Source organism: Ammodytes marinus (genome assembly GCF_949987685.1).
Source record: "Ammodytes marinus genome assembly, chromosome: 24".
Lineage (NCBI taxonomy): Eukaryota > Metazoa > Chordata > Actinopteri > Uranoscopiformes > Ammodytidae > Ammodytes > Ammodytes marinus.
Window position 1 is genome coordinate 12470715 of NC_137228.1, and position 25262 is coordinate 12495976.

At 43.6% G+C, this 25262-nt stretch overlaps 2 protein-coding genes across 2 annotated transcripts; both read right to left on the reverse strand.

The window, feature by feature from the left end:
- Positions 1–964: 964 nt before the first annotated feature.
- Positions 965–21917, reverse strand: LOC307270016 (sodium channel protein type 2 subunit alpha-like; the record flags this gene model as incomplete). The annotated part of the gene is made up of 24 exons (XM_080053144.1): positions 965–2157; positions 2293–2563; positions 2668–2765; positions 3860–4001; positions 4130–4183; positions 5092–5367; positions 6300–6422; positions 6614–6787; positions 7008–7162; positions 7790–7928; positions 11189–11734; positions 12199–12555; positions 13168–13341; positions 13479–13717; positions 13846–13978; positions 14652–14996; positions 15438–15716; positions 16714–16920; positions 17296–17437; positions 17689–17752; positions 18441–18719; positions 20725–20816; positions 21307–21435; positions 21838–21917. 24 exons carry the CDS (start codon positions 21915–21917, stop codon positions 965–967), a joined length of 5691 nt encoding a protein of 1896 aa, XP_079909270.1.
- A 182-nt stretch (positions 21918–22099) lies between these two features.
- On the reverse strand, positions 22100–23945 carry LOC307269903 (sodium channel protein type 2 subunit alpha-like; the record flags this gene model as incomplete). The annotated part of the gene is made up of 2 exons (XM_080052985.1): positions 22100–22315; positions 23679–23945. 2 exons carry the CDS (start codon positions 23943–23945, stop codon positions 22100–22102), a joined length of 483 nt encoding a protein of 160 aa, XP_079909111.1.
- Positions 23946–25262: the final 1317 nt, after the last annotated feature.

Genomic DNA, 25262 nt, shown 5'->3' on the forward strand with positions numbered 1-25262 from the left:
GATTTGTTAGAACAGTTCTCTTCAGTTTTAATTAATTTAGGTTGTGACGAAACCAAGAGTTTGTTTCAATATCTAGTGTCAGATTGAATCAAATACCACCGTGTAATGAGTTACGCAGTACAGCATACACAAATAAAGAGTGGTATCAAACTTCTCATCTAACTCTTTGTGAATTAACGGCTACAAATATTTCCCAAAATGTCAAGGAATTTCTTTAAACGTTTCTCATTCCTGGCATACATTCAGCTTCTCTGTGTTAAGAGACGTGTATTTTTCGAGATGACAGTCTGAACAGATGTACAATACAGATTTTAACAATCACTGATGGCTCACTAGTGAATAAAATGTATTTGTCCATTGCACTCCAAGCAGTATGATTTTTCTGTTCAGCTTTGTTTACTATTTGAAACAAGGGTGACCCTGGACTGTACGAGTTTCAGACGGCTGTTCCCAGCATTGACTTTGCCACGCCCTTGGTGATTTTACAACAGTGAAAGCAGTGGACACATTCTCACGAGACTGACAAAAAAAGTAGAAAACATTCTTTCTTATTACAAAAGAAACCCTGTGACTTGAAAAAAAATAAAAAGGCAGAGTATTTGTTAAGTGATACAGCGATTGTTAAATTCAAGACACTGGATTTATAGTAGCAGCACTAGCTACAGACAACTTAACAATACACTCAAGTGTGTCAGATAGTAACAACAACCAATAGGAAAATCACAAGCGTTTTGCAGAGAGGCTTTTCCATGTTCCAGTCAAAATCTGGCAGTGTCTACTGGATTATTTATTTGTTTGAGACGATCCCATGTATTCACATGACATAATCGCACAATCATTTTAGGCCTACCTGGCATAGCATTCCTCATCTCTTAACAAGCAACTCACAAGCGTACATTTATCTACCTTCACTCTGAAAAGCTGTAAACAAAATGTATCATGTCTCTGATGCACGTTTAAGAGTCTATTTCTTTTTGTCTTTCAAGTCTTTCCCTTTGTTTTCCTTTTCACTATTTTCTATCTCGTATTTGTCCTTGTCCGACTTGGTCACGCTGTTGTAGGAAGGCGGGGAGGCCGTGGAGGGGGTCATGTCCGTTTTGTCCGAGGTGGAGTTGTCGTGGAACTTGCTGATGACCATGAGGTCCTTGTCGGGGTCTCGGAGGCCCTCCTTCAGCTGCTCCTTGTACAGCGCCGAGGCCTTCTTCATGGTGATGCAGATCATGTAGCGGCGGAAGGCTCTCTGGATGATTGTGGCCGACATGTCCTCCTGTTTGCGGCGAAGCGTGGTGGTGATGGGCTCGTAGGACACCTTGGAGGGGTTGGAGGCCATGAAGCGCTCCTCCATCTGCCCGCGCAACACGTCCATCTCGCCGCCTTCGCCCAACACTCTCTTGGTGAAGGCAAACAGAATGTCCAGGCAGTGGATGCGCTCGCCGCTCACCATGGGGAGGTCCATGCAGATGAGCTGGGGCATGTTGGGTTTTTGCATGCGCAGCGGTGGGTCTAGAGCGTCGGCAAAGTCAGAGAGCTTGCTGTACTCCATGAACTGAGTGGCGTCGGGGTCGAAGCGCTCCCACACCTCGTAGAACATCTCAAAGTCGTCCTCGCTCAGCGGCTCTGCGCTCTCCTCCGTGGCCACGCTGAAGTTCTCCAGGATGACGGCGATGTACATGTTGACCACGATGAGGAAGCAGATGATGATGTAGCTGACGAAGAAGAAGATGCCCACAGACGGGTTGCCACAGTTACCCTTGTAGTTGTTGCCCGGGTGCTCCAGCTGGCTGTCACAGTCCGGCTCCCACTTGTTCAGTATGGGCGCCAGCAGGCCGTCCCACCCGGCCGAGGTGGTGATCTGGAACAGGCAGATCATGCTGTTCCCGAAGGTCTCGAAATTGAACATGTCGTCGATGCCGGCCTCCCGCTTGACGTAGGCGAAGTTGGACATGCCAAAGATGGCGTAGATGAACATGACCAGGAAGAGGAGCAGACCGATGTTGAACAGGGCAGGAAGGGACATCATCAAGGCAAAGAGAAGCGTCCGGATTCCTTTGGCGCCTTTGATAAGGCGGAGGATGCGACCTATCCGGGCCAGACGGATCACTCGGAACAGCGTCGGAGACACAAAGTACTTCTCAATCACTTCAGATAAAAACATACCTGCAAACACAAAAAATAATAATAAGGAAAACAATCGCGATTCACATTTTAGCAAGAATAGATTAGCCGTATTCAGTACATAGGCGTACATGGTTTTACACACAATGTAAAGCTAAGGCACCTCAAACTCCTTACCTACGATGGACAGGATCACCACCACAAAGTCAAAGATATTCCATCCAATGGTGAAGTAATAGTGACGCAGAGAGATCATCTTGAGCACACACTCCCCTGTGAAGAGCACGATAAAGACCATGTTGATCCGGTAGAGGATTTCAGCCATCTCCCTGCTCTGGTCGTCCGTCTCCACCATCATGGTCACCATGTTGAGGCAGATGAGGATCATGATCACGATGTCGAAGGCCTGCTTTGTGATGCAGTCGAACACAAAGCCTTGAAATGCATTCTGAGGGCAAAGGAAAAAATTAATTAGTAATTTTTCCCCTGTACTTGTATTTCAAGGTAGACCTGAAAGAGTAGAGCTCAGTCTGAGCACATAAGGGGTCTTACAATTGGCCGAGGGATGGGTTTTTGTGGTTTCTTAGAACCCAGCTTCTTCATGGCATTGTAGTATTTCTTTTGCTCTTCTGTCATGAATATGTCCTGACCTCCAAAGTAAAGGGAGCACAACACAAACCTGGTTACAACCACGTACTTTGGACTCTGAAGAAAACATTATTTTTACATTTTGGAAAACAATGTTAACTAACCACAGAGCAATCATATACTATATAGATATCGTATTAGTATATAAGGTTTATAAGTTTAACAAATGTGAAATGATGAATCTCACATAGATGAATGTACTGTCAAAAGTACACAGGATTAGTAACAAAAAAGGAATAGCCAGCACAGTCACTTTCCCTTCATTAAAGCAAAAGAAATAATCCCCCCTATCATATACTGTTTACATGCCTCACTGTCTGTGCTGCTCACTGAGTGCATTATGTCTGCAGGGATGACCGTCGTCAACTATGAACAAACATCTGTGTGACTGTGGCCGTGGGGCTGCTGAACCACACCAACTGATACAGTGTCTCAGTCAGCTAGTCAGTCCCTCTCCCTTGATACCGTTTGGTTGAAAAAAGGGCGTTTTCCCAGACTACGTTCACTGCATGTCTTAGTGTGTGTGCGCGGTCAGGGTGTTTCTCAGTGACTCATGCACCCTCAGTTATCCTTGGCAGAGGCAGGGCATTTTTTTTGTACGGGTACCTGCTCGTGTTCCTTTGCAAAAGCTAAGTGCCGGACAACTGCTGTAATAATAGTAAAAATTAATGGCTAGAGAGCTAGCAGGTTTGAAAAACAAAACTGGGATTTCCTTGGATTTAGCACTGAAATATTATTGCATTTTTTTGTCCCTCAAAATGCAAGTTATTCTTGAGAGTTTAAAATTGCATTGATATGTTACTCTCTGCTACTTTTCAAAGAACAGTGTTTAACAAAACAGGGACCCACATAACGACAGCGAGCTAGCTGTCTGCAGATAATAGACTGAAAAACACTAATTGTTCTGCTCTGGCCATGCTAGTAGTATGCTGTGCTTATTGAATGATCTGGTAATGACAGTTATTGGCCGTATTTGGCAAATTCCACTTTCATTCCACTCATGTTTTCTTGAGTGTTATTTCTGATTTCTACTAAGAAGTCCATAGAACATTGCTCGGATCTATATCATCTGATAGAGACTGCTACTCAATGCTACTTATCTTCTTCTTCTGTTGGTTGAAGTTGTCGATGATAACACCGATGAACAGGTTGAGGGTGAAGAAGGAGCCGAATATGATGAAGATGACAAAGTAGAGGTACATGTACAAGTTGACTTCATATTTAGGCTGGTCTTCCACCTAGAACAATCAAGCAAATAACACATTAAGAAAGGCAAAGTGTTTATAAATGTATGTGATGTATAAGTCAACTGGTATTTTTTCACTCGGCGGAACAAAATCTCTCTGTCCAGCACCAAGACACTTACATTACGTGAGTCTACAGCTGCGTACATGATGTCCATCCAGCCCTTAAATGTTGCCTAAGAGCAGATGAGAGAAGATTCAGTGTGTCAGTCTGCATGGTGGGGGTTGGGCCCTCATAATCTGATTCTCCTGACAGGCAACACATCATTGATGCCTGTGCAAGATGCTTTTATGCTATTATACTCATTCACTTCATTTGATAATAACTATAATATTTTGGATAATTCAGTGTAAGCTTTGTCAAGATATCACTTTTAATTGGTATATATGTTTACAGTGGACTATGGAAAAGGCCAATAGATGGGGATTATGATTGCGTGCGTATTTGGCAAATGTATCAGCTAGTTCTGTCCTTCTACGAAGTAGCAGAAGATCTTTCTCCTAGTTACGTTTTAGCACAATTCCTAAAATGGATTTTGAGACACTTGATAAATACAGGCCCTGGTACCAATTTTATGAAAATACCATAAGGGTTATTTCAAATAGTTTAGTCATTTTGTATGCAAAAAAAAGCCCATTATTCTCCAGTTCCAGCGTCACAAATGCCAGTTCTTCTTGCCATATATGACAGGGAATAGAACATTTTACTGTGAGTTGGACGAAACAAGCTAACTGAAGTCATCACAGTTGCTTTTGAGGAATAATTGATGCCATATTCAGACTATTCTGAAACATTTTCATGGACTAAAAGATTAAGCTACAGTATATTGAAAAGGATTGTTAGTTGCCGTCTAATGTGTATCTCTTTTTGGTTATGCACTTTTTCATTCAAGATCAGAATATATAAGGATGTACAGTATATGATTGTAGATTTGGCATTGATGATCTGATGCTTAAGTGAATGGAAACCATACTGAAAATGGCAGTCTAGTCGATGATTCAGGAGTGGTGAACAGCATGACAAAACCAGAAGCCAAAATATTCCTTCCATAAAGCCGACTGTTTACCCAGAGACTAGACTCACCACTTGCAATAGAGCCAGATAACCAGCACCGACGTTGTCAAAGTTGATTTTGACGTTCTTCCAGCGGGCGCTTTCGTTGACCAGGTTCAGGCAGTCGGTTTTGTTGTTGACAACATCGATGGGGAAGATGTCGTCATTGGTGGTGTTGACGCAGTAATAGTACTTCCCCGCGAACAGGTTGACGCCCATGATGCTGAAGATGAGCCAGAAGATGAGGCAGACCAACAGCACGTTCATGATGGAGGGGATGGCCCCCAGCAGCGCATTCACCACAACCTGGAGCACATGTCCAAGCACACAGACAAACTCAGCCCCCTCCCTTTGCTCAAACTGAAGGTCTTTGCTTGCCAAAACACATTTTGTAAAAAGGGGCAATTACAATCATCTAATCACTTAACTCTTAACGAGGCTTGATTGAGCCGTTAAGCTCGTTTAAAGAACAAGAGCCAGGTCTGATTTAAAACAAATCCTATATTATTCAAAAGCCATATTTAATATGTAATGCCTGCATGCATACATCTCCTTACTTACACCATACATATCTACAAAGAGAATTGAGAAACATGAAAGTTGGAAAGAAGAAGGTGGTTTATAGGTAAAAAAGCAAAACAGAAAAAAACCTTATAGAGGCGGGATGGAGTCACAACATTTTGTTTGACTGTAAATGAAAAAAGACACAAACAACAAAGAAAAAAATTACAGGTCAAAGGCACCACACAAGCAACGTCAGGAAACAATGCCTGAGAACAGCTATATACAGTCGTCCAGTGGCACAATGTGAAGAGAAATCATGCAGAGAGAAGAAGTACATTGTTGAATTGCAAGGAAAAGAAACCGACTCTTAAAGACACTATGCACCTGCCAGCACAACTAACAGTCACTAATTAACATCTTGTTTACACAGAGCAGTGCTAGCTTTTTTAGTTTTTATTCTTAGGTAAACTAACCCCCTCCTTACTCTATCTATAATAAAATGTAAAGACATTAATGTCTTTAAAGTGGTATCTATTTTTTAATCCAACTCTTGGCAAGTAAAAACTGAAGTGCACAAAAATATTCCTTTAAACATTTAAAACTGAACCATTTAAGATGTTTAAAGCATGTACAAACCACACATTGCACATGTATACTGGCCTTGAGCTTGCCCACAAACAATCATAAGTTACATGTATGTGTTCTGTGTCACTGTTATACCCAGATGTCCTTACCCTCATACCCTCAAACCGAGACAGGGCCCTCAGGGGCCGGAGGGCCCGCAGCGTTCTCAGAGATTTGATGGCTGTAAGCTCGGAGTAGCCTAGAGCGTTGGCTACGAGGCTGACCAGGGACACCTGAGGGAGGGCAATGAAAGAGATGGGCAAGGGGAAAGGTGAGAAATTAAATGGGGATTAAAAATATCAATTACAGATGTATCTCCCAAAACTTTGAATTCCAGATAGGGCCATGTGACAACATTGAATTTGTGGATCTCAGTAAGAAAATATGTTTATTTAATAGTGCTCTGTGGACTGAATAAACATACGTCAACAATGAGGAAGTCGAGCCAGCACCAGGCATTGGTGAAGTACTTGACAAAGCCGTATGCCACCCACTTCAACAGCATCTCCAGGATGAAGATGTAGGTGAAGACCTTGTCTGCATACTCCAGCATTGTCTTGATGGTCCTCCGCTGCTCGATGTAAACGTCCTCAAACGCCTGCACGCAACCCAAGAAAAATGAAAACTGCTGTTGAAAACAAGGAGCTGTGAAGTTTCTAAGAATCTAATTCTACAAAGGAGGTCAGGGGGGATAAGCACTAGCCGTGAGCTTACCACTTATCCAACACACTAATAAAATAAAAAAGCAATTCTTATAAAGAAAAAACATTAATAATTTTGAGTCACAAAATGCACATTCATCAAAAACATGGACGTACCAGTGCTCCACTGCTGAGCAGGATCATGAATATGATGAAGGACTCAAACCAGTTGTGCTCCACTATGATGAAGCAGGTTTTCCTGAGCGTCCACCAGAGCTTAAACTCGGCTCCCTCCTCATTGACCTGGCAGCACTGGAACCTGCTAACACAGCCTGCAGGCATGGGGGAAATGTGAGGAGAGGCATACAATATAGCCACAGGAATTAATACAGCATCCATGTTGACTACCGCTTTGAAACACATGTAATCTCCTGATTCTATCAACCCTGGTTTAACATAGTGTCTTGGTACACTGAGTCTGACTATCATACTCCTTGTTACTTACAAGTCCCTTGTAATCAAATCTAAGAATATTCAACTGATTCATGAATAAGCTGCAATGCAATGTGGTGCCTAGAATGTGAACAAAGTAATACTATAATCATATACAGTACATTTTCAATCATCTTTTATTTCTGTGTTCCACCCTCATGAAAGACTGTTGAGATGTTTGCAGATTCAGAATTGTACTGAGGTGTGTCAGGGCTAAATGTCAGGTTGTATTACAAACCAGGACACTCCCATAGACTAGTTGTTCTTTCTGTCCTGCTGAGCATTTGTATTCACTGTCACTCAGCGGTGAGTATAACACACTGGTGCAAAGTGTAAACAGTTACCCCGATTTAACTCTCCTCCTTGAAATGTGCTGTGGACGCATTTCAACCTCACATATTTTTTCTCACTTTCCCCACTCCTAAGCATTGTCCTACCAGGCCTATCCACCCTCAACTCCCTCTCACCCTCTGTGAAGCAGGCTTCTGGGTCCAGCGACTCCTCTGGCTCCAGCTCCTCTGAATCCACCCCATCCAAACCCGGGGGGCGAATGTCCACTGTGCTCCCCTCCGACGAGCTCAGAGTTCGGGGCACTATCTCGAGCTTCTGCGTGGACGGGGAAGAAGGTGAGAGTGCAAAGTAGTTACACAGCAGAGCCTGAAATTGACAGAGGTTCAGTGGTTATGGGAGCCAACCTTCTGAGCTGGATATCACGGTGATTCTCTATTCACATGTACTCCAGTGCCACAACTGTATGCCTTTAGTGTGGAGACAACGCACTGTAATAGCTCATAGAGTTGGGCTCTTTAAAGTCATCGTCATTGTATCGTCAACATCACATGCAGCATCGATCAAATGTACCCACAGGCCTTGATATTAGTTTTATCTGATGGCTCGGATCTGATTATGTAGCAACACACATGGCGTGGGTGGGTTGGCCTTACGGTAATGCGCTGTGGGTACGTTTGATGTGACCTCAGTTTCGAGGAAGAGTGCATGCAGTATTCCAGTGCATTATCAATCCAATCCTGAAATAGTACCAAGCAGAACGTGTGTTGAAGTATTTTCATGTCCACTGAAAAATGATCCCAATGTGTCTAGAATTGATCCCATTTCAATACCAATTACCCCACGAGAGAGGACTCTCAAACATTTAGCTCAGTGACATGAAAACACGTTGTTTCCATTCCTTGAAAGCAGTGTACAAGCTTCTTCTGTTTGTGCTGAAGTAGACGGATAACCACATTAGCTTACCAGCAAAACCAGTACTGTGCACTGTTTATAAGACAGCATGTGGTCTAGCATTGTTTTTTGTTCCCATTTGTAAAACATGTTGAGTTAGCACACATGCATAACCAGAAAACATAGAGGACTAAGTGTGCTACTCAACCATTTTCCTCCTTCTTAACAATATGCAAAACACATGTAAGTGTGGCTGCTGTTCATATGAGTTCAAGTTAATTCTAGGCTGTCTTCCTTGCAATCTGTGAATTTCAAACACTCCTCTGAAACCCTAAAATGCAGCCTTTTTTATTTGTATTGCAGTAATGTAAATTACAACATCATCTGCATTTAGTGAGACTTCTTTTTCTGGTGTTTCGAAGCTTCCAGTCTGTTTTTGTTTGGCCAGACACGTTGATATGTGGGCCCCGTGTCTGATATGTCTGGCGTGTGAAGGACAGGAACATGTCATCCTAGACAGTGCAGCAGCTCTGATTGCCGTGTGACCCAGCTAATACGGCATGGGAATGATGGAAGCATGCCGCTCACGAGTGCATCGTTATTGCGGAGGTGTTTCCCTCCTGGTTTCTCTTTCTCTCCGTCTGATCCATTTGACCTCTGCTCGAGTAGTTTATCGAAGAATTTTACTCTTAACCTAACATGAATGTATTTGGCAGATTTTGTTGGCAAGTTTTGCTACATTCGCACCAGTTGTGTGGCGAGATGTTTGCAGTGGAACCAAAGTGGATAACACAGGAGTAGAAGCACGTAGAACAGGGGCGACTATTCCACAGTGAGTGTGTACTTGTCCCACATATGGTAGGATTAATTGTAATTTGGGACGAGTGTCTTACATTTTATATTTGAGGAGAATAGAAAATTAGGTCTGATGAATAAGTCTGATTGAGTATAAACTGCCATGTGTCATGTTTTTCATCTTTCCACAATCATTCGAGTATCACAAAAAACAAGTATGTACAAGTATTTCATGAGTGTATGCGTAGGCTATAAACTAGGCAAATGAATGAATTTCTCTTTTCCCTTTCTCCCTCTTTTTTCCCTTCATTGTTCTCCACTTCGTCTCTTCCTTCATTCTCAAGCTTGGAGTGTGTTGAATGCCAATCAAGTCCCAAAAAACAAGCAATGACATGAAAACAAAAGATGTTGAATGAATTTGTCTATCAATGGAAAAAGGGTGGTGTTGTTCATTCCTCATGGTTTATAACTGCAATACAGCCTGATGCTTTGAGATAAATTATGAAAGTGGAAGGGAATGAGGGGAAGGGGGGGGGGAGAACTAAGAAATTACAGCATTGAGTGTGCTGCTATTTAAAACAACTAGATTGGGGTAGGGCGTGGGTGGGAGAGGGACGGAGGGCAGACCAGGCAAAGAACGAAAATGGGCAATCCATTGAAATCATGAGAAAGAAATATGTTATTTGTCTGTAAAATGGCATAGGCAGTCCTCATGGTTAGTGCTATGGTACAATAAAGTGGTCTTACAATTGTCCTCTCACTGAAAACCTTGAGAGCGTCTGTGACAAAGCTGCAATAACAAATGGGGGAGTTAAACAAAGTAAGTCACACACACACAAAGCCAGCATACAACCTCAAGTCTGCTCTCACTGCTCAACTGTAAGGCACAGTGGGGGGAACAGATGAGCCACACAAAACAACAATTCAAAATTCCCTGAAAGAATATTCTTTAATAGATGCAACACTAAATACATTTCTGATCACATTTTTGAACTGGTGCACAATTATCCCAATTCACCTCATGGCTACAGGGGGTTAAGATCAGCAGTGACGTGAGAGAGCCCTGGCTGACCCAAATATTGAGCATGTGGCGCCATAGCTAGAAATAGTCTCCTGGGTTTGTCACTGGGAAATGGCAACACACCCACAGTGGCAGGTTGACACACCACCAGGGAGGACGGTCCCAATGCTCTGTCAGCCTGGCAACACTTATAGCAAACCTGGCATTTTACTCTAGTAGACTAGGCAATAAATTACTCAAAGAAAGTTAAGACTGCTATTGAAAATATGTGCCAATTGTTAAGTATTTGGTTTTGCTTAAATGATATAATATTGAATTAGGTCTCTGACGAACCATGTAGTACTACATTTTTAAAAGACTGTTTGCTGCTTCATTAATTTCATCATTGATTCCCCTGAAGCATCAAACGGGGAATTAAGCAGTCTCTTAAGCTGCTGTGAAACTTTGTGAACTCCATTTGCTGGCAAGTCAGCTGTATAACACAGTACACAAATACACTGACACTCTAATGAGTGTATAAAGAAAGTGAACATGCTACAAAGGTCGAAGGCACATTTGAGTCATCGTTTGTCATGACTCTTTCTTCAGAACTGAGGCTAACTCCAGCCGATTCCCTCAGTAGCACAGTGTGATTAATGTACAAATGAGTCAGCCTGTATTTCATATTCAAACTGCTTGACAGTTGGAAAAAATTCTGAAAAAAACATCTCCGTGAAAAGCTATACATATTCATACATGGAATGACTCGCTTTTAGTGCCAGCTTTTACACATATAAAGGAGCTAATCAAATACAAAAGCCTCGAGACTCAAAAGATTTTCTAAAAATTGGCAAACGTCAATCATCTGATAAAAGGTTTTTGGTCTTACCTCTTTGCTGCCCTCCACATCCGACGAGTCACTGCTGAAATCTTCTGTGTTTAGGTTCTCAAAGTCTGACTCGCCCACTGCGATGGGCACCGTGATTGTCAGGCTGGAGTTATGAATAAATGACATGTAGTCGCTTTCCTCCCCTGGGTACTTCCCTGTAGTGTCCCCGCCAACCCCAACCTCAACCCCAACCCCAACCCCAACCACCAGGCCTCCTCCTGGCCGGCCATTGCCCTCCGTTATGTACACTCCGCTGGGTTCTTTGGTGATCTCCACTGAGGTGTGGTTGGAGATGCAGTTGCCCTTGCCGTTGCTGTGCAGTTCATCCAGGGGTTTGCTCTCCTCGGCCAGACCCTTGCCCTTGCCTCCCCCGCCGAAGCAGAGGCTCTGGAGGAACTGCCTCAATGTAGACTTGAGGAATGCAAAGCCCTGCTGGATCCGGCCCACAGCGATCTGCAGGTTGTTCATCTCACTGTCCTCGTCAGTTGCTGCCAAGTTGTCAGCGCTGAACGAGCTCAGCAGCAGAGCCAGGAACAAGTTTAGAACCTGGGGAGAAGTGGAGATTAGACAGGGAAATGGAATTCTACTTGACCTTCTCCTTTCAATACTGGATAATGCTGGTTGTCAAAATGCCTTTTTGTTATAATTAGTGAATATCTTTTTTGTCATAATCAGTCTATATTTATTCACGATCCGCTACCTGTCCCTACTGTGCGTGCGCTGAGAAAACCCCCCAGTGTTAATCCACAGTCTATAGGTTTCTGTAAGCATATGTTGCTAGCTAGAGTGGGCCCCCTTTGTTTACATACCCTTTGTTTACATACAAGTTAACAGAGCCTAGGCTGAGAATTAACACCAATTTTCCAAGCAAACACACAGTACGTATAGCTCCCTACATTGTGGGGAGATATTGACTGATTTTGAAAAAAAAATTATTTTGACGAAATGTCACAATATCAACAACTCTATCCACGTTATAGGAAGGAAATAAATAAGAGAAATCCCCATACCACCAGGTTTCCAATGACCATGACCATCATGAAGACGATCAGGCACATGCTCTGTTCTGCCACCTCCATGCAGTCCCACATGGTCTCGATCCACTCGCCACACAGCACCCGGAACACAATCAGGAAGGAGTGGAAGAAATCGTGCATGTGCCAGCGAGGCAGCTGACAGTCGTCGGATATCTTACACACACACTCCTTGTAGTTCTTGCCAAACAGCTGCATGCCCACCACGGCAAAGATGAACACAATGATGGCCAGCACCAGAGTCAAGTTCCCCAGAGCGCCCACCGAGTTACCGATGATCTTGATCAGCATGTTCAAAGTGGGCCACGACTTGGCCAGTTTGAAGACCCTCAGCTGTTTAAAACAAATAAATAAAAGCAGTGTGATTTTCAGTATTTTTTCAGGGTTAATATGTATACATTTATTTTTTACAGGTAAATCTCATTGAGCCTGGAGACGTTACCATTCACACACACATTCATACACCGATAGCAGGTTAACTATCCGGTCTTGCCCGGGGACACTTCGGCATGTGGCGGGGAGATGGGGGATCGAACCACCAACCCTGCAACCCAGTGGACGACCGCCCTACCTGCTTCGCAACAGCCGCCCCTTAATACATTTGTAATTATGTACAATAAAGTATTCAATTTCTATATTGTATAATTAAAGAGCACATAATTTCCTACAAAACCACAATTAGTCTCATATTTTTTTTTTGGTAAGTGGATTAAACAAACAAGATACAATGAAAGCTGGTGGTAAATTAAAAATAAATCTAAATAGCACATTTCCCAATATGTTAAATGTCAAAATGTTATTATACTGTAGTATTATATTATCAGCTTGTTAAGCACTACTTAAAGTTCATTCTATATACAGTATATGTAGTAAATGTTCAATCTGAATGTGTAGAACATAATCAATCAGACCTCACAGATTCTATTACGGCGCTAGTTCTCTTACCAATCTGAAGGACCGGAGCACAGAAAGGCCTTCTACGTTGGCCAAGCCGAGCTCCATCAGACTCAGACTAACTATGATGCCGTCAAAGATGTTCCAGCCCTCCTGGAAGTAGTAGTAGGGATCCAGGGCGATGATCTTAAAGCACATCTCTGCTGTGAAAATGCCTGTGAACACCTGATGACAAAATGGGGCAAAATGTCTAGTTTACACATGAATCTGTATCATGATATTTTCCATTTCTATTTAATTTTAATTTTTGTGTTGAATGTTTTTTTCAGTCAGAATTATTAAGCATGTCACACAATACTTGCCAGGTTTCCAACTGAGAGGACACTGTCAAATTCTTTTGTCATGGGGTAATGCTCCATGGCCATGAAGAGTGTATTGAGGACGATGCAAATTGTGATAGCCAGATCCACAAATGGGTCCATGACCACCGTGCAGACCACATCCTTGATTTTCAGCCATGCGGGGCTACAATCCCAGATCAGACCTGTGTTGGCAAATCTATACCAACAGGGGGGGCATTTCTGTCTCGACTCTTCAAGCTCTGGAAAAGGGCAAATGAAATGGTCACCTTTCATGAAAATGAAATGCAGTGGAACCTATTTCCTACACTGTATACACTGTCAAATAAGACAACAAGACAATAATAAACACAAATGGCCAGACACGTACCTTCCATAGTGTTGGTGAGGATACTGGCCACACTCATGGCTCTCGGCCTGACCACTGGTTCATCTAAATAATCCATGGATGGCTGGCGAAAACCTGACCGGCGTTTCTTAAGCTCAGTATCTGTAGTTGTCCCCTGGAAAGAAACACATAAAAAAACTGTGAGCGTTTATGATGACTTTAAAGGATGAGTTTTGCATTTCCCTATTGTCAATAAATCCCATGAAAAGAGCAACACCAACGTTGAATATGTGTATGTGTGTCTGTGTGTGTCCAAAGCCTGATATAACTGATTCCTTTGCCATAGTGTTCTTGGAAAAAGATTCCAGTGTCTTTTGCTGATGAGAATGTCACTACAAAAGAAAAATGACAACCTGCTGTTGCCGCAAGAGGAAAAAGTCAGGGGATCACCAATGCCATCTCATGAATGTCAAATCCCTCGAACAGCTCGTAAAAAGTCAAGATTAGAGATTTAAGCCGTCATTTGAAACCTTTCGGCTTGAGGCTGAGAAGCTCAGATGGCTTGTGGAGGTGGGAAAAAATTGAAGGACAGACTAAAACTGAGTTTTTGCTTCAGCTCTTTCATATTCGTTGACCATAAAAAAACATTAAAAATCATAATTTTAATTATATTTTTTTATCTTTTAATCATCCAAAAGGATCTCCAAGCATTGGAAAATGCACCAAAGTAAGGATTTGTATTTCCTATCAACCTAGATAATTACAATAAAAATGTACTTATCAAAAACAAAGGAACAATGGGATGGTAAATATACTATACATGGGGGGAAATAAAGCGGTGAAGTCACCTCGTGGAGCAGGAGACCTACAGGGGAGGTTGTTACGGAGGTTCCACCAGCGAGCAGCGACACCACGCCGTTGCAGTCCACGGCGCAGTGCATCTTGCCGTTGGCGGGCAGCGTGACGCGCGGCGCCCCCAGGCTGGTCTGACTGACGGCGCTACAGCGGCGCTCTAGCCGGCGAGGCAGGAACAGCGAGCCTCGCCGGCTGTCGCTCTCCTCGAAGGTGCTGTGCTCATCGTCTGCAAAGTCGTTCTCCGAGCCCATGTCGCGCGCCCGGCCCCGGAAGCTGAACAGGCTGGCACGGCTGTTCCTCCGAGGCGAGAAGAGGGACCCCCGGATGCTGAGGAGAGACTGAGAGACAGAGAGACAGAGAGAGAGAGGGAGAGAGGGAAGGGAATATGGTGTTAGAGGGTTAAAGGAAGTAGAACCCTGGAATACTTTGGGGAAACTAGGAGGATAGAGAAGTCGCCTTAAGATTCCACATAGGGCGCTGGCTGTGAAATAAGGGAAAGTAGCTATATTGTGGCTTTTTGCGATGTTTGGAATTACACTTATTTGCTTTCTTGCCAGGAGTAATTGAGTTGAGAAGATTGATGCCACTCTCATCATGCCACTACATTAAATATGATGCTACAGTTGCAGCGTGTTTAATGGGAAATGTTCATAAAATCCTGAACTTATATGTGCAAATAAAGTCTTTTTTTCATCCCTGGTTTTACATTAGTTTTTGCTCATATCACTGGCGGGGATGTGACGTGTGAAACTTTGTCACAGGTGTCCCCTCATATTTACCTGGTTTGGTGAGGAGCATCTCTTCTCATAAGAAAGTCTGTTTGCGTCCTTAGAGAAGCGGAAGCTGGATCTCTTGATGCTGTCCTCAGACCCAGACTTGCGGAACTTGTCTCTGGCGCCCCTCTCCTCCTCCTCCCTCTGCTTCCTCTTCTTGCGCCTGTTGCGTCGCTCCTTGGCGCTCTTAGAGCTGAGCTTTGACGTCCCAGAAGAGGACTCTGAGGCCAGGCCCCCTCCTCTCCCGCTGTACTCCCCGCTCTCGGTGGCTGCTGCCGCGGCAACCTGCCACCCAATCAGAGCACAAACACAGTTGTCATGGCGACCCCCAGTGCCAGTCTCAAAGGCTCTCGCCGAGTGGAGCGGAGGAGAGAGCCTGGCAGCTGAGTGAAGCGGCAGCCAAACAAGCCTCACACACCTTCTAAAAATGGACGCTTAAACGTTTTCATGCAAACCAAAACATTTCTGAATTCCTACATTTAATATAATCATTGAGTTGGATCAAACATTGTGTTGATGCTGGCTTAGGTAACAGCTTTTTTGTCTAATACAACAAGTAGGAAACTCTACTCATAGAGGCCAAGCATTGATCAAATAACTGTATATGACATACAACATCAGAGGCACAGAATGTCCTGCATCGTACAGAAAGGAATCTGATTTATTCCCATGTGCATGAAGACAGATAGTACTCTTTCATGTCTTTTTTCCACAAAATGTGTTGTGTTTTCTTCATGAAATGCTTTAGGGAAGCTAGTTTGGGGGGATGTGAGATTTTCCATCCAGCTGCAGCATTGCCAAAAATATCTCAGTACATCCGATAATTAAAATTTAACAATCAAAGTCATACAGAATGTACAACACTACATTCTGAGGATTTAGGAGTGTGTGCTGGCAACTGCTGCACAACCAACAGCGATACAAATGTGCATAAGCCTGATAAGACCGTGCAGTGCCTGGCAAAATACGTATTAACAGGTCGAGTAGATGTAAAAGAAGAAAAACATGAAGCAGGGCAGTAATATAGACGCAAGCTTTCTGACCTTCCACTAACATGATTGAGAGGAGACGGATGTCATGTGGTATCGTAAATCATACTGTATAATGCAGTGTGCTTTACTCTATATCAGTGGTTCCCGATCAGTGTTGGTCACATCACATGAGCTCCAGTCCCCCCCCCCCCCCTTTTTTCCAATAAATGATTTTCAAATGTTTGAGTGCGATATGTAATTCAATTCTAAAATGATTTGTTTTGGGGGAACAGACAAAGAGGAAGTCTTGCCTGTGCTTCCTCCTGCTGTCTCTTGAGTTGCTCCAGCATGGCTTGGAACTCCTCTTCTTTCTGCTGGGCCTCCTCGATGGTGGCCTGGTTCTGCTCCTCGTAGGCCATGGCCACCACAGCCAGGATGAGGTTGACCAGGTAGAAGGAGCCCAGGAAGATCACCAGCACAAAGAAGATCATGTAGGGTTTGCCCGCCGCACGCAAAGTCTGACCGCACACGAGAAGGGACGAGAGAGAGGAGAAAAGGCAGAAAAAGCAACCATATATTGAGAGGTCATAGTTAAGCCCCGGATGGATCTTTGTAGATTAAGGTAACATGATATATAGTGTGTATGTGTGGTCCTCCTACTGTTTGGTGACTTTGTAAATATCAAGCTGCTGCACTAGAAAACCTCACACACAGTAATAGGCCTGGCCTCTAATTGCAGAATGAAAGAACTCTCATGGAACTAACTGGAGATGTTTGCTCAGGTATTTATTGACTTATATGATTACATTGTCATTGTCATTTAGCATACGCTTTAATCCTCACAACTGGAGGCAAACTCTCAACTCTATTCATCAGGGATGATTTCTACTAACCTGCTGGTAGAGGTTTTCCCAGAAGTCCTGGGTCATGAGTCGGAACAGGGAGAGGAAAGCCCAGCTGAATGTGTCGAAGCTGGTGTAGCCGTAGTCCGGGTTACGACCGGCTTTGATGCATTCAAAGCCCTCTGGACAGAGCCTGTCAGGACATAGTGATATGAATAACACAACGCAGTGGAGGTACAACATGAAAATAAGACATCTTAATCTTAAAGCTTTGGAAACTCAACCTTTGCAAAAAAGGTGGAGTTTCATGACACATTAAATGAAATGCGTTTATAGTTAACCAGCAGTTTGGATTCCAGTGAGGCAAGAAACTAATTGTGTATGCTCTTACAGCTTTGCGGTACTTCTAATTGGCCGTATAAATAAAACATGTCAAGCCCTTACCCCGCACCACTGCCGTTCCCACAGAGCAGAGCATCCCTACGGCCAGGGAGGTAATAGTAATTACCTAGAAGAGAGGGGAAAGAGACAGAGGATATGAAGAAAAAGTGAAAAAGTGAGAAAGCAATAAGCTCCCTGTGTGCTTCTCTTCAGTTTTAGTGTGTTTGGTGTGATATTGTAAAGGTTACCAGGAGACAGACAGAAAGGTGATGGATGGTTTGACTTTTTAATTCAGGCTTATTTAAGGGCCAATCATTGATTCAACTGAGATGCCAGACTTTATAATATATATGCAATTCTAATCAGCTCCGTCTCCCTCTCTCCTTTGGCTTCAGACATGTTTAGAAAGCTTGTTGATGTCTCCTCCATATCCTGCTGGAGGCCAGTGACTCACCCTCCTCTAGCACTTTAAGCTGCTCATGCCACACAGATGGGCAATGGGAGAGCGATGAGGGGTGTTGACTGAATTAAATGAAGAGTGTTTTATTCTTTATCTGCCACATTTGCTGCATTCCCCCACCAGCGCTTGTTAAGAGAGTGCGGCTCCTTGCTCCCAGCCATTGCTGTCACTCTTTATCATGCTGGACCTCTCCCACACAACTACCACTACCACCAGCAGCAGCCTGACCCATCATGCATATGAAGAAGCCAGTGTCTGACTCATGCCGTCTGGGGAACCGGACGCTAACTTGACCCCTGTTAACCCCCCTATGTGTGCCCGCTGTCAGACATGTAACAGCTAGCTGGTGCCTTACGCTCGTCACTGATGTACTCCGTCCAGTTGAAAGGGTTCTCCGTGGCATTCTGCAGAAAGGTGGTGTTGACGTCCAGCGCGGCGTCTTCAGCGTTGGTGATGTTGCTGCTGTTGGTGGCGTTGTTGAATTGCAGCGTGCGCACACACTTCTGCCTCAGGTTGCCCATGAAGAGCTGCAGGCCGATGAGGGCAAACACACTGAGGCAGAACACGGTCAGGATCATCACGTCAGACAGTTTCTTGACCGACTGGATGAGCGCACCGACGATGGTCTTCAAGCCTGAACCGTAGAGAGAGGGCGAGGGGGCGGGAGGGACAGGGAGAGGGAGAGGGAGAGGGGTGATTACTGCCTGCTAATTACAGCCACAAGCTTGTATAGAGGAGAAGCTTATACAGTAGCAAGCAGGGGGAATCTGCAGTGGAGGTTCCTGCATGAACTGCTTGCTTAGTCATACAGGAACCAGGCTGAAGCAGATCCCTTGCTCAGAGAAAGTTGTTTCTCATGGCCATTATAGTGCAATGGTCTCTGGTGAAAATGATCATAAATGAGAAATGTCTTTGTATGTGTTGTTTTTATTTCTATATTTTAAAAGGATTGGTGCTGTTGTCTTTCTGGTTAGAAGTTACTGTTCAATTGTTTTGTGCACATTGACGCACACTACAAACTTTTAACATGTGCAAAATGTCATTAGGGAGATAAAGGGCATATACTGTTTTTATCCATACTGGCACAGTGACAGAACTATGCATAGGAGGGTTGAGTGAAAAGACCTGGTATATAAATTTGAGGGTAATTGTTGTGAAGCATAGTCGTGACTGGTCCTGGTAAGTTGTTTGTTAAGGTCAGCAAATAAGGTTTGTTTGGATTTTTATTCAGATGGCCCCAATTCTGGTCTGGCTTTGTATAGCACTTGCTTATTAATAAACACGTTGTATTTTGTTTGTTGTACTGCTTGGCCTTGGATAGTCATGCTAGCTGTTTCCATCTGCTTCCAGTCTCAATGCTAAGCTAAGCTAGTAACTTTCAGGCTCTAGTTTCTTATCTGGTGTGCAGACATGAGAGTATTTATATGTATCCCACTCTCAACAATAGAGCAAGTAAGCCTATTGACCAAAATGTCAAGCTTTGCTAAATGGAAAATAGACCTGGTCTTTGGATGTCAATTCTAAAAAGTAAAGACCCAACTTCCATCAAAAAGCGACTCTCACTCTTTCACATCTTCTCCTTTCTTTTGCGCCATGTGCACTGTGCTCTGCAGGTGGCGAAATGTAGAGTATTTCAAGGTAGGAAAGTGCCACAAGAATTAAACTGAGTCTCAATGTAGTTGTGACAGCTACAATAGGTAAAATGTGTTGCTAAATGAATGATCCTCTATGTACAAAGGGTTAATGACAGGTTTCCCTGAATGGTTTATGTATGACATTTTTGTTAGTTTGTGATGTGAATAATGTCAGTGTTCTGAATGCTGTTACCCAACCACCATGTCACACATTCTCCAAAAAACACACAACATTGAACAAGACATGCACACGAAAACAAGGTAAGGAGGAAAACCCTAAACAAACAAGTGCTTGCCACCAGAAATTAGGCTTTTGCAATGTCTCATGCAAAAAGGAAAAAAAAAATAGTGCACAAAATCTACTCGTAAAGTCTCCCAAGGCAAGAATAGATTTCTACCAAAAAGAATTCTGCCTTAAGGGATGTGTCTAAAAGCTAAGAATCCTGTCCATCTGTGCAGATTGGAGCCAGATTCCAGCTTTTACTGGCCTTGGGACGAAGGCAGCATGAGGGACGGCGACGGGCGTCTTCAGGCTTTAGCTACAGTGAGATGAGCTGAGAGGGGTCGGGTGTGCTTGGATGTTAGCGAAACGCCAGTAAGCCGTTAGCATTTCATTAACCTAACTAAGGGCCTTGATGGCTCTCTCACCTGGGATGACTGATATAGTTTTCAGGGCTCGCAGAACCCTGAAGGTTCGCAGTGCTGAGACATTGCCCAGGTCCACAAACTCTGTGACATATCTGTAAGGGAAGGGAAGGGGAGGGGAGGGAGAGGGAGTAGGGTAGGAGGGCATTTTTCGGAAAAGGGCATGGGAACACATACACACATTCATACGCACGCACACACACACACAAGTCAGGCACCCACATACATGGCATGACAAGACAAAAGGAGGGTCAAGGGAAGGGGGAGGGAGGCAGAGGAGGGGAGAGGAGGGAACGGCAAACGGTCACGCACAGAGGACAAATGGCAGGAGTGCTGGCAGCAGGCGCGGGCAAGCCTTACCTGGTATTACTGAGATAGTTTTCAATGCTCGCAATACTCTGAACGTGCGCAGAGCGGAAACATTGCCTAGGTTTACAAACTCTGTTATATACCTGCAGGATCAAATGCACAGTTACTACACAGCATCACACAGGCAGACAATTAATCCCATCACATGTGCATTTTCACATATATCAGAGGAATGAAAGCACCTCTCATACCAGCGTTATCAATTACGGCAATCTCTCAGACAAAGCCAGAGCGCAGTCTTACAGTATTATGTTAAGGGTATTATGGGATCAATGGAATAAGACTTTAACATCAGCAAATGATATGATCACAAAGACAAATTCACTCTGTAAGCTAATACTGAAGGCTTTATTTTGTGACTCTCTCTATCACATCCATTATGACAAAGTAGAGTTAAGATTTCTGGCCATCCTTTCAAATAAGCTGCAGATTATCATGCCTCCTCATTCTATGCCTCTTCTCACATTCAGAGGGGACTTAACAGGCCACCGGGGCTGATTAGCATTTAAAGCATTTCGCCGTTATATCTACGCCATAGCACTTTAAAATAGCCATGTTTGTCAGAACACTTACGCCATGGAGATAACACTGAAATCCAGCCAGTTCCACGGGTCCCGCAGGAAAGTGAACTTGCCCACGCAGAAGCCCCTCGCCAGGATCTTTATGAGGGACTCGAAGGTGTAAATCCCTGTGAATGTGTACCTGGTAAACAGGAGGTGTGGATGAGAGGAAGGGTGGGAAGAACACACGCAGAGAGAAATAATGGTGTTGGTTAAAGGCTCCATTTCTGCTGTTTTTTTAGAAAAAAAAATCTATAGTTGGGTGACGATACACCTGTGTTGATCCATAAGTGTGTGAAATCTTGGACAAGACAAAATCACTGTCTATTATACAGGGAGTAGTGAATGGGCACGTTAGCTGGCTGTGGGTTATCACACACTGAAAGCTTTTTAAGTCAGTATTTCATTACATTTTGTTCAATATCAAATATACTGATACCTCCACAAAGTGTAGGTTCAGCTGTGTACGTCCATGCAACCCAAAAAGACTAAATAAAATGCTTTGTTTTAACAGATTGAAATCAAGATAAAAAAGGGAACTTACTCTACATTCTTGGCCCACTCCGGGGGATTACTGAGGGTCATGAAAGCACAGTTGGTCAGGATGGTGAACATGATCAACATGCTGAACATCGTAGACACAAAGTCAAGGAGAACACAACAGAACATTTGTGTTTCAAGCGCTGATCCCTGTGCATTAATCATTCCAAAACTAACATTTCCCCATCCTTATCCATACTTTGAAAATGTCTTACACTACTTAGCCTGATGTATGCTTTCATAGGAAGTCTAAACCAATCATGACATTAAGTCACCATCGTCAGCTCATTTAAATCCCTCTTTTGTCTGGTAAACCTTTTAATCCAAATCCAGCTGTGTCCGTGGCAAACTCTGAAAGGATATGAGTGTACTAAAACTCTAATGGCGACCTTTCTAAGAGGGTTGAAGGGGTTTAAGATGTACAAGGCAGGAGTGGCGTTGAAACGGAAGATTGTCTTCCCGCGATTCAATACTATGAAGGTCTGAAAGAGAGAGAGAGAGAGAGATAGAGAGAGAGAGAGAGAGAGCAACATTAGTTAATAAAAGTATGGTCAATAGTGTTCAACTTATTTGTTTTATGTGAGAGATGCAGAAGCCAGGGAAGACATAAAACAGTGTTGAAATGTCATTTCCACAACCTGCATGTGTTAAGAGTTGTGTGTGTGTGTGTGTGTGTGTGTGTGTGTGTGTGTGTGTGTGTGTGTGTGTGTTTGTGTGTCCTGTAGCATCTGCTCATCACTCACACCTGCCTTTGTGCATGTGTCACAACAGCAGAGGGGACTACGCTGTCTGGCCTCTGCTCCAGCCCTGTGGTTTTTATGATAATGAATGTGGTAGAGTGAGTCTGCTTCAGGCAAGACATGTTGGCGCCGCGAATCAGCTGGCACAACAGCTAGGATTAGTATTTACACCTCTGTTGGCCCGTGCTTTAAAAGGCTCTTACTTGGCCTAACAGATTAATATTGAAATGTATTTAGTTTTTTTGCATCTTGCCCTATTGAAACACCGAATGCTAATGCTGCCAATTTGTTTTAATTTAACGTAGCAACAAAGAAGCCAATTTCACTACTTGGAATTTTGTATATTTTTTATTTTAATTTTTTTTTAAGATATTTTTTTGGCTTTTTTATGCTTTATTGATAGTGTAGAGATAGAGTTGAATTGGGGCAGAGAGGGGAGTGACATGCAGAGAACGACCACGGGCTGGAATAGAACCCGGGTCTGCTGCTGGCCGAGGCCCATGGGGGGGATGCCCTACCAACTGAGCTAAGGGCGCCCCCGGAATTTTGATTCTTGTTGCAGAAATGTTTAAGTAGCCCACAGTCTTATGAGGACATTGCTGTCTATAATTGTCTTTGTAAATTAATAACATAGAAAGTTAAATATTCCAAATATCAGATTAAAAAACAGCAGTAAAATAAAGTAATTCACAAATATCTGAAAATTGTAGTGGAGAGCCGCATTTGAGTATCAAAGTATTAAACACAGAAATGTGTTAGAATGACTGCACTTTAACCTATAATAATAATTTAAAAAATCTGCCCAGAAGTGAAAGATAGGAAGTTCATGTATGCTGTCATATATTCAGTTATTTTGTATTTGTCTTTTGTCTTACATGGGAAGAAATGCATTTCCCTTAAATACCAGGGCAATTCACTTTAAGCTTTTAGGAACTGAAAAGTACAGAATGTGTGAGTCATACTATAATTCAAAGCTAAATCAGGAGACATAATGATGCTTCAAGGGCAGCACAGTCAAGAACATGTCTTAAAGGTATCTACATTAGTTCATATTCTGTCCTTTCATAACACGGACTTGATGAGTTGAACTACTTTTGACACAGACCTTCTGATTGCTGTAGAAGGTGTCCAGGTCTTCCAGAGGGGTGGACCCCATGCGGGGCGGGATGTCCCCGTAGATGAAGGGGAGAGACTTGCCCGCCTCCAGGTCACTGTTGGGCTTGGGCCCGTTGTCGTCGTCGCTGTCGCTGCGGCGGTCGGCCCGCGGTCTCCGGGCCTCCTCCTCTGCGATGCGGCACTCGATGGCGGCCAGCGACTCGGGCACGAAGGGGCGGAAGCTGTCAGGTCCGGGCGGTACAAGCAGCTGTGCCATCTTGTCATCCTGCTCCTTCAGAGGGCAGCGAGGGGCTCAGCTGGACCACGGAGCTGCAAAGAGGGGGGGAGGGGTCAGGACAGGAGGCATGGCCAGGCTTCCCAGAATAGTTGTACTTAACATTCCCTGGTAGGTAACATGCACTTAAAGCTATAGCGTGTAACTTTTTCATCGTATAAATGAATGCTGGTTACATTCAACCCATTGCAAAATCAGTTGACACAAGGTTGATTAAGCCTATCAGCTCCACAAAACAATCTCTGTATTTCTCAGTATGGCAGCATTTTCAAAATGATGTCGCCCCCCCACCCCACAACACTTACCTCAGGTAGATGCAGCAACAGTGTTGTTTTAAGTACTCAGAATTCCTCATGGGGGCGACACAGGTTACGCACTCTAGCTTTAAAGCAGCGTTACTAGCTCATGACTTTTACAAGAAAGTGCCTCAGGCCTTTATTCAGACAAGTTCAATTGCCCCCGCATAAAGAGGCAAACGTCTGAAAAGTGCTAACAAATTAAATATGACCTTGAAGTGCTTAAATGGCTCTTATATCTTGCCCATCCATTACTACTTACTGTACAATGATGGAATTTCTTCCTTAAAGTTCAGTAATGGAACAAGAATACGAACATTAAGGGGTGGTTTTATGGAGAAAAAAACTGCTTATTTCACATGCAAATGGTTCTGAGTAATGACTACCAGTGCGAGTGCCTGTTTTATAAGCGATGACTGATATCATGACGTGGCCAAATCACCAACCTAACATATTAATATGCCTTTATTTTGCTTCGAGAGAGGTTCTGAAGGACACAGCAAAATGGCACACTATTGTCTCCATTCCTTGGAGGAGAATGATTGAATAGCGTGCTGTTGTGTGTAATGCCGACCTCTGTGCAGTATGTTTTAAATGAGGGCAGAGAGAGGTCACAGGTAGGGTGGAGGCTTCAGAGAGGCGGTAAATAGGGGCTGTGACATTGATGATGCGCCTTCTGCTGATTCACAGGGACACAGAAATAGCCAGCAGCACCAACTGAAGTGGACAGCATGAGAAAATAAAGACAAGCTCTCTCAAGTCAAGAGAACATCATCTTGCCACTGTTCCACATTTATTGCTCAGTCTTAATCCAATGCCGCATTTCTCTTCATGGAGAAAGTGGTTTCTCTATAAAAGACTTACGAGGCCAAATGGTCCTTTTATCGTATAATTAATTGGTGGTTGGCCTCAGATGAAGTGCTTTTTTTTACAATAGCTTTCAGTGGAAAACAAATAGTTGACGGTAATTATTGATTTCTTCTTTTCTCCTGGGCAACACCAA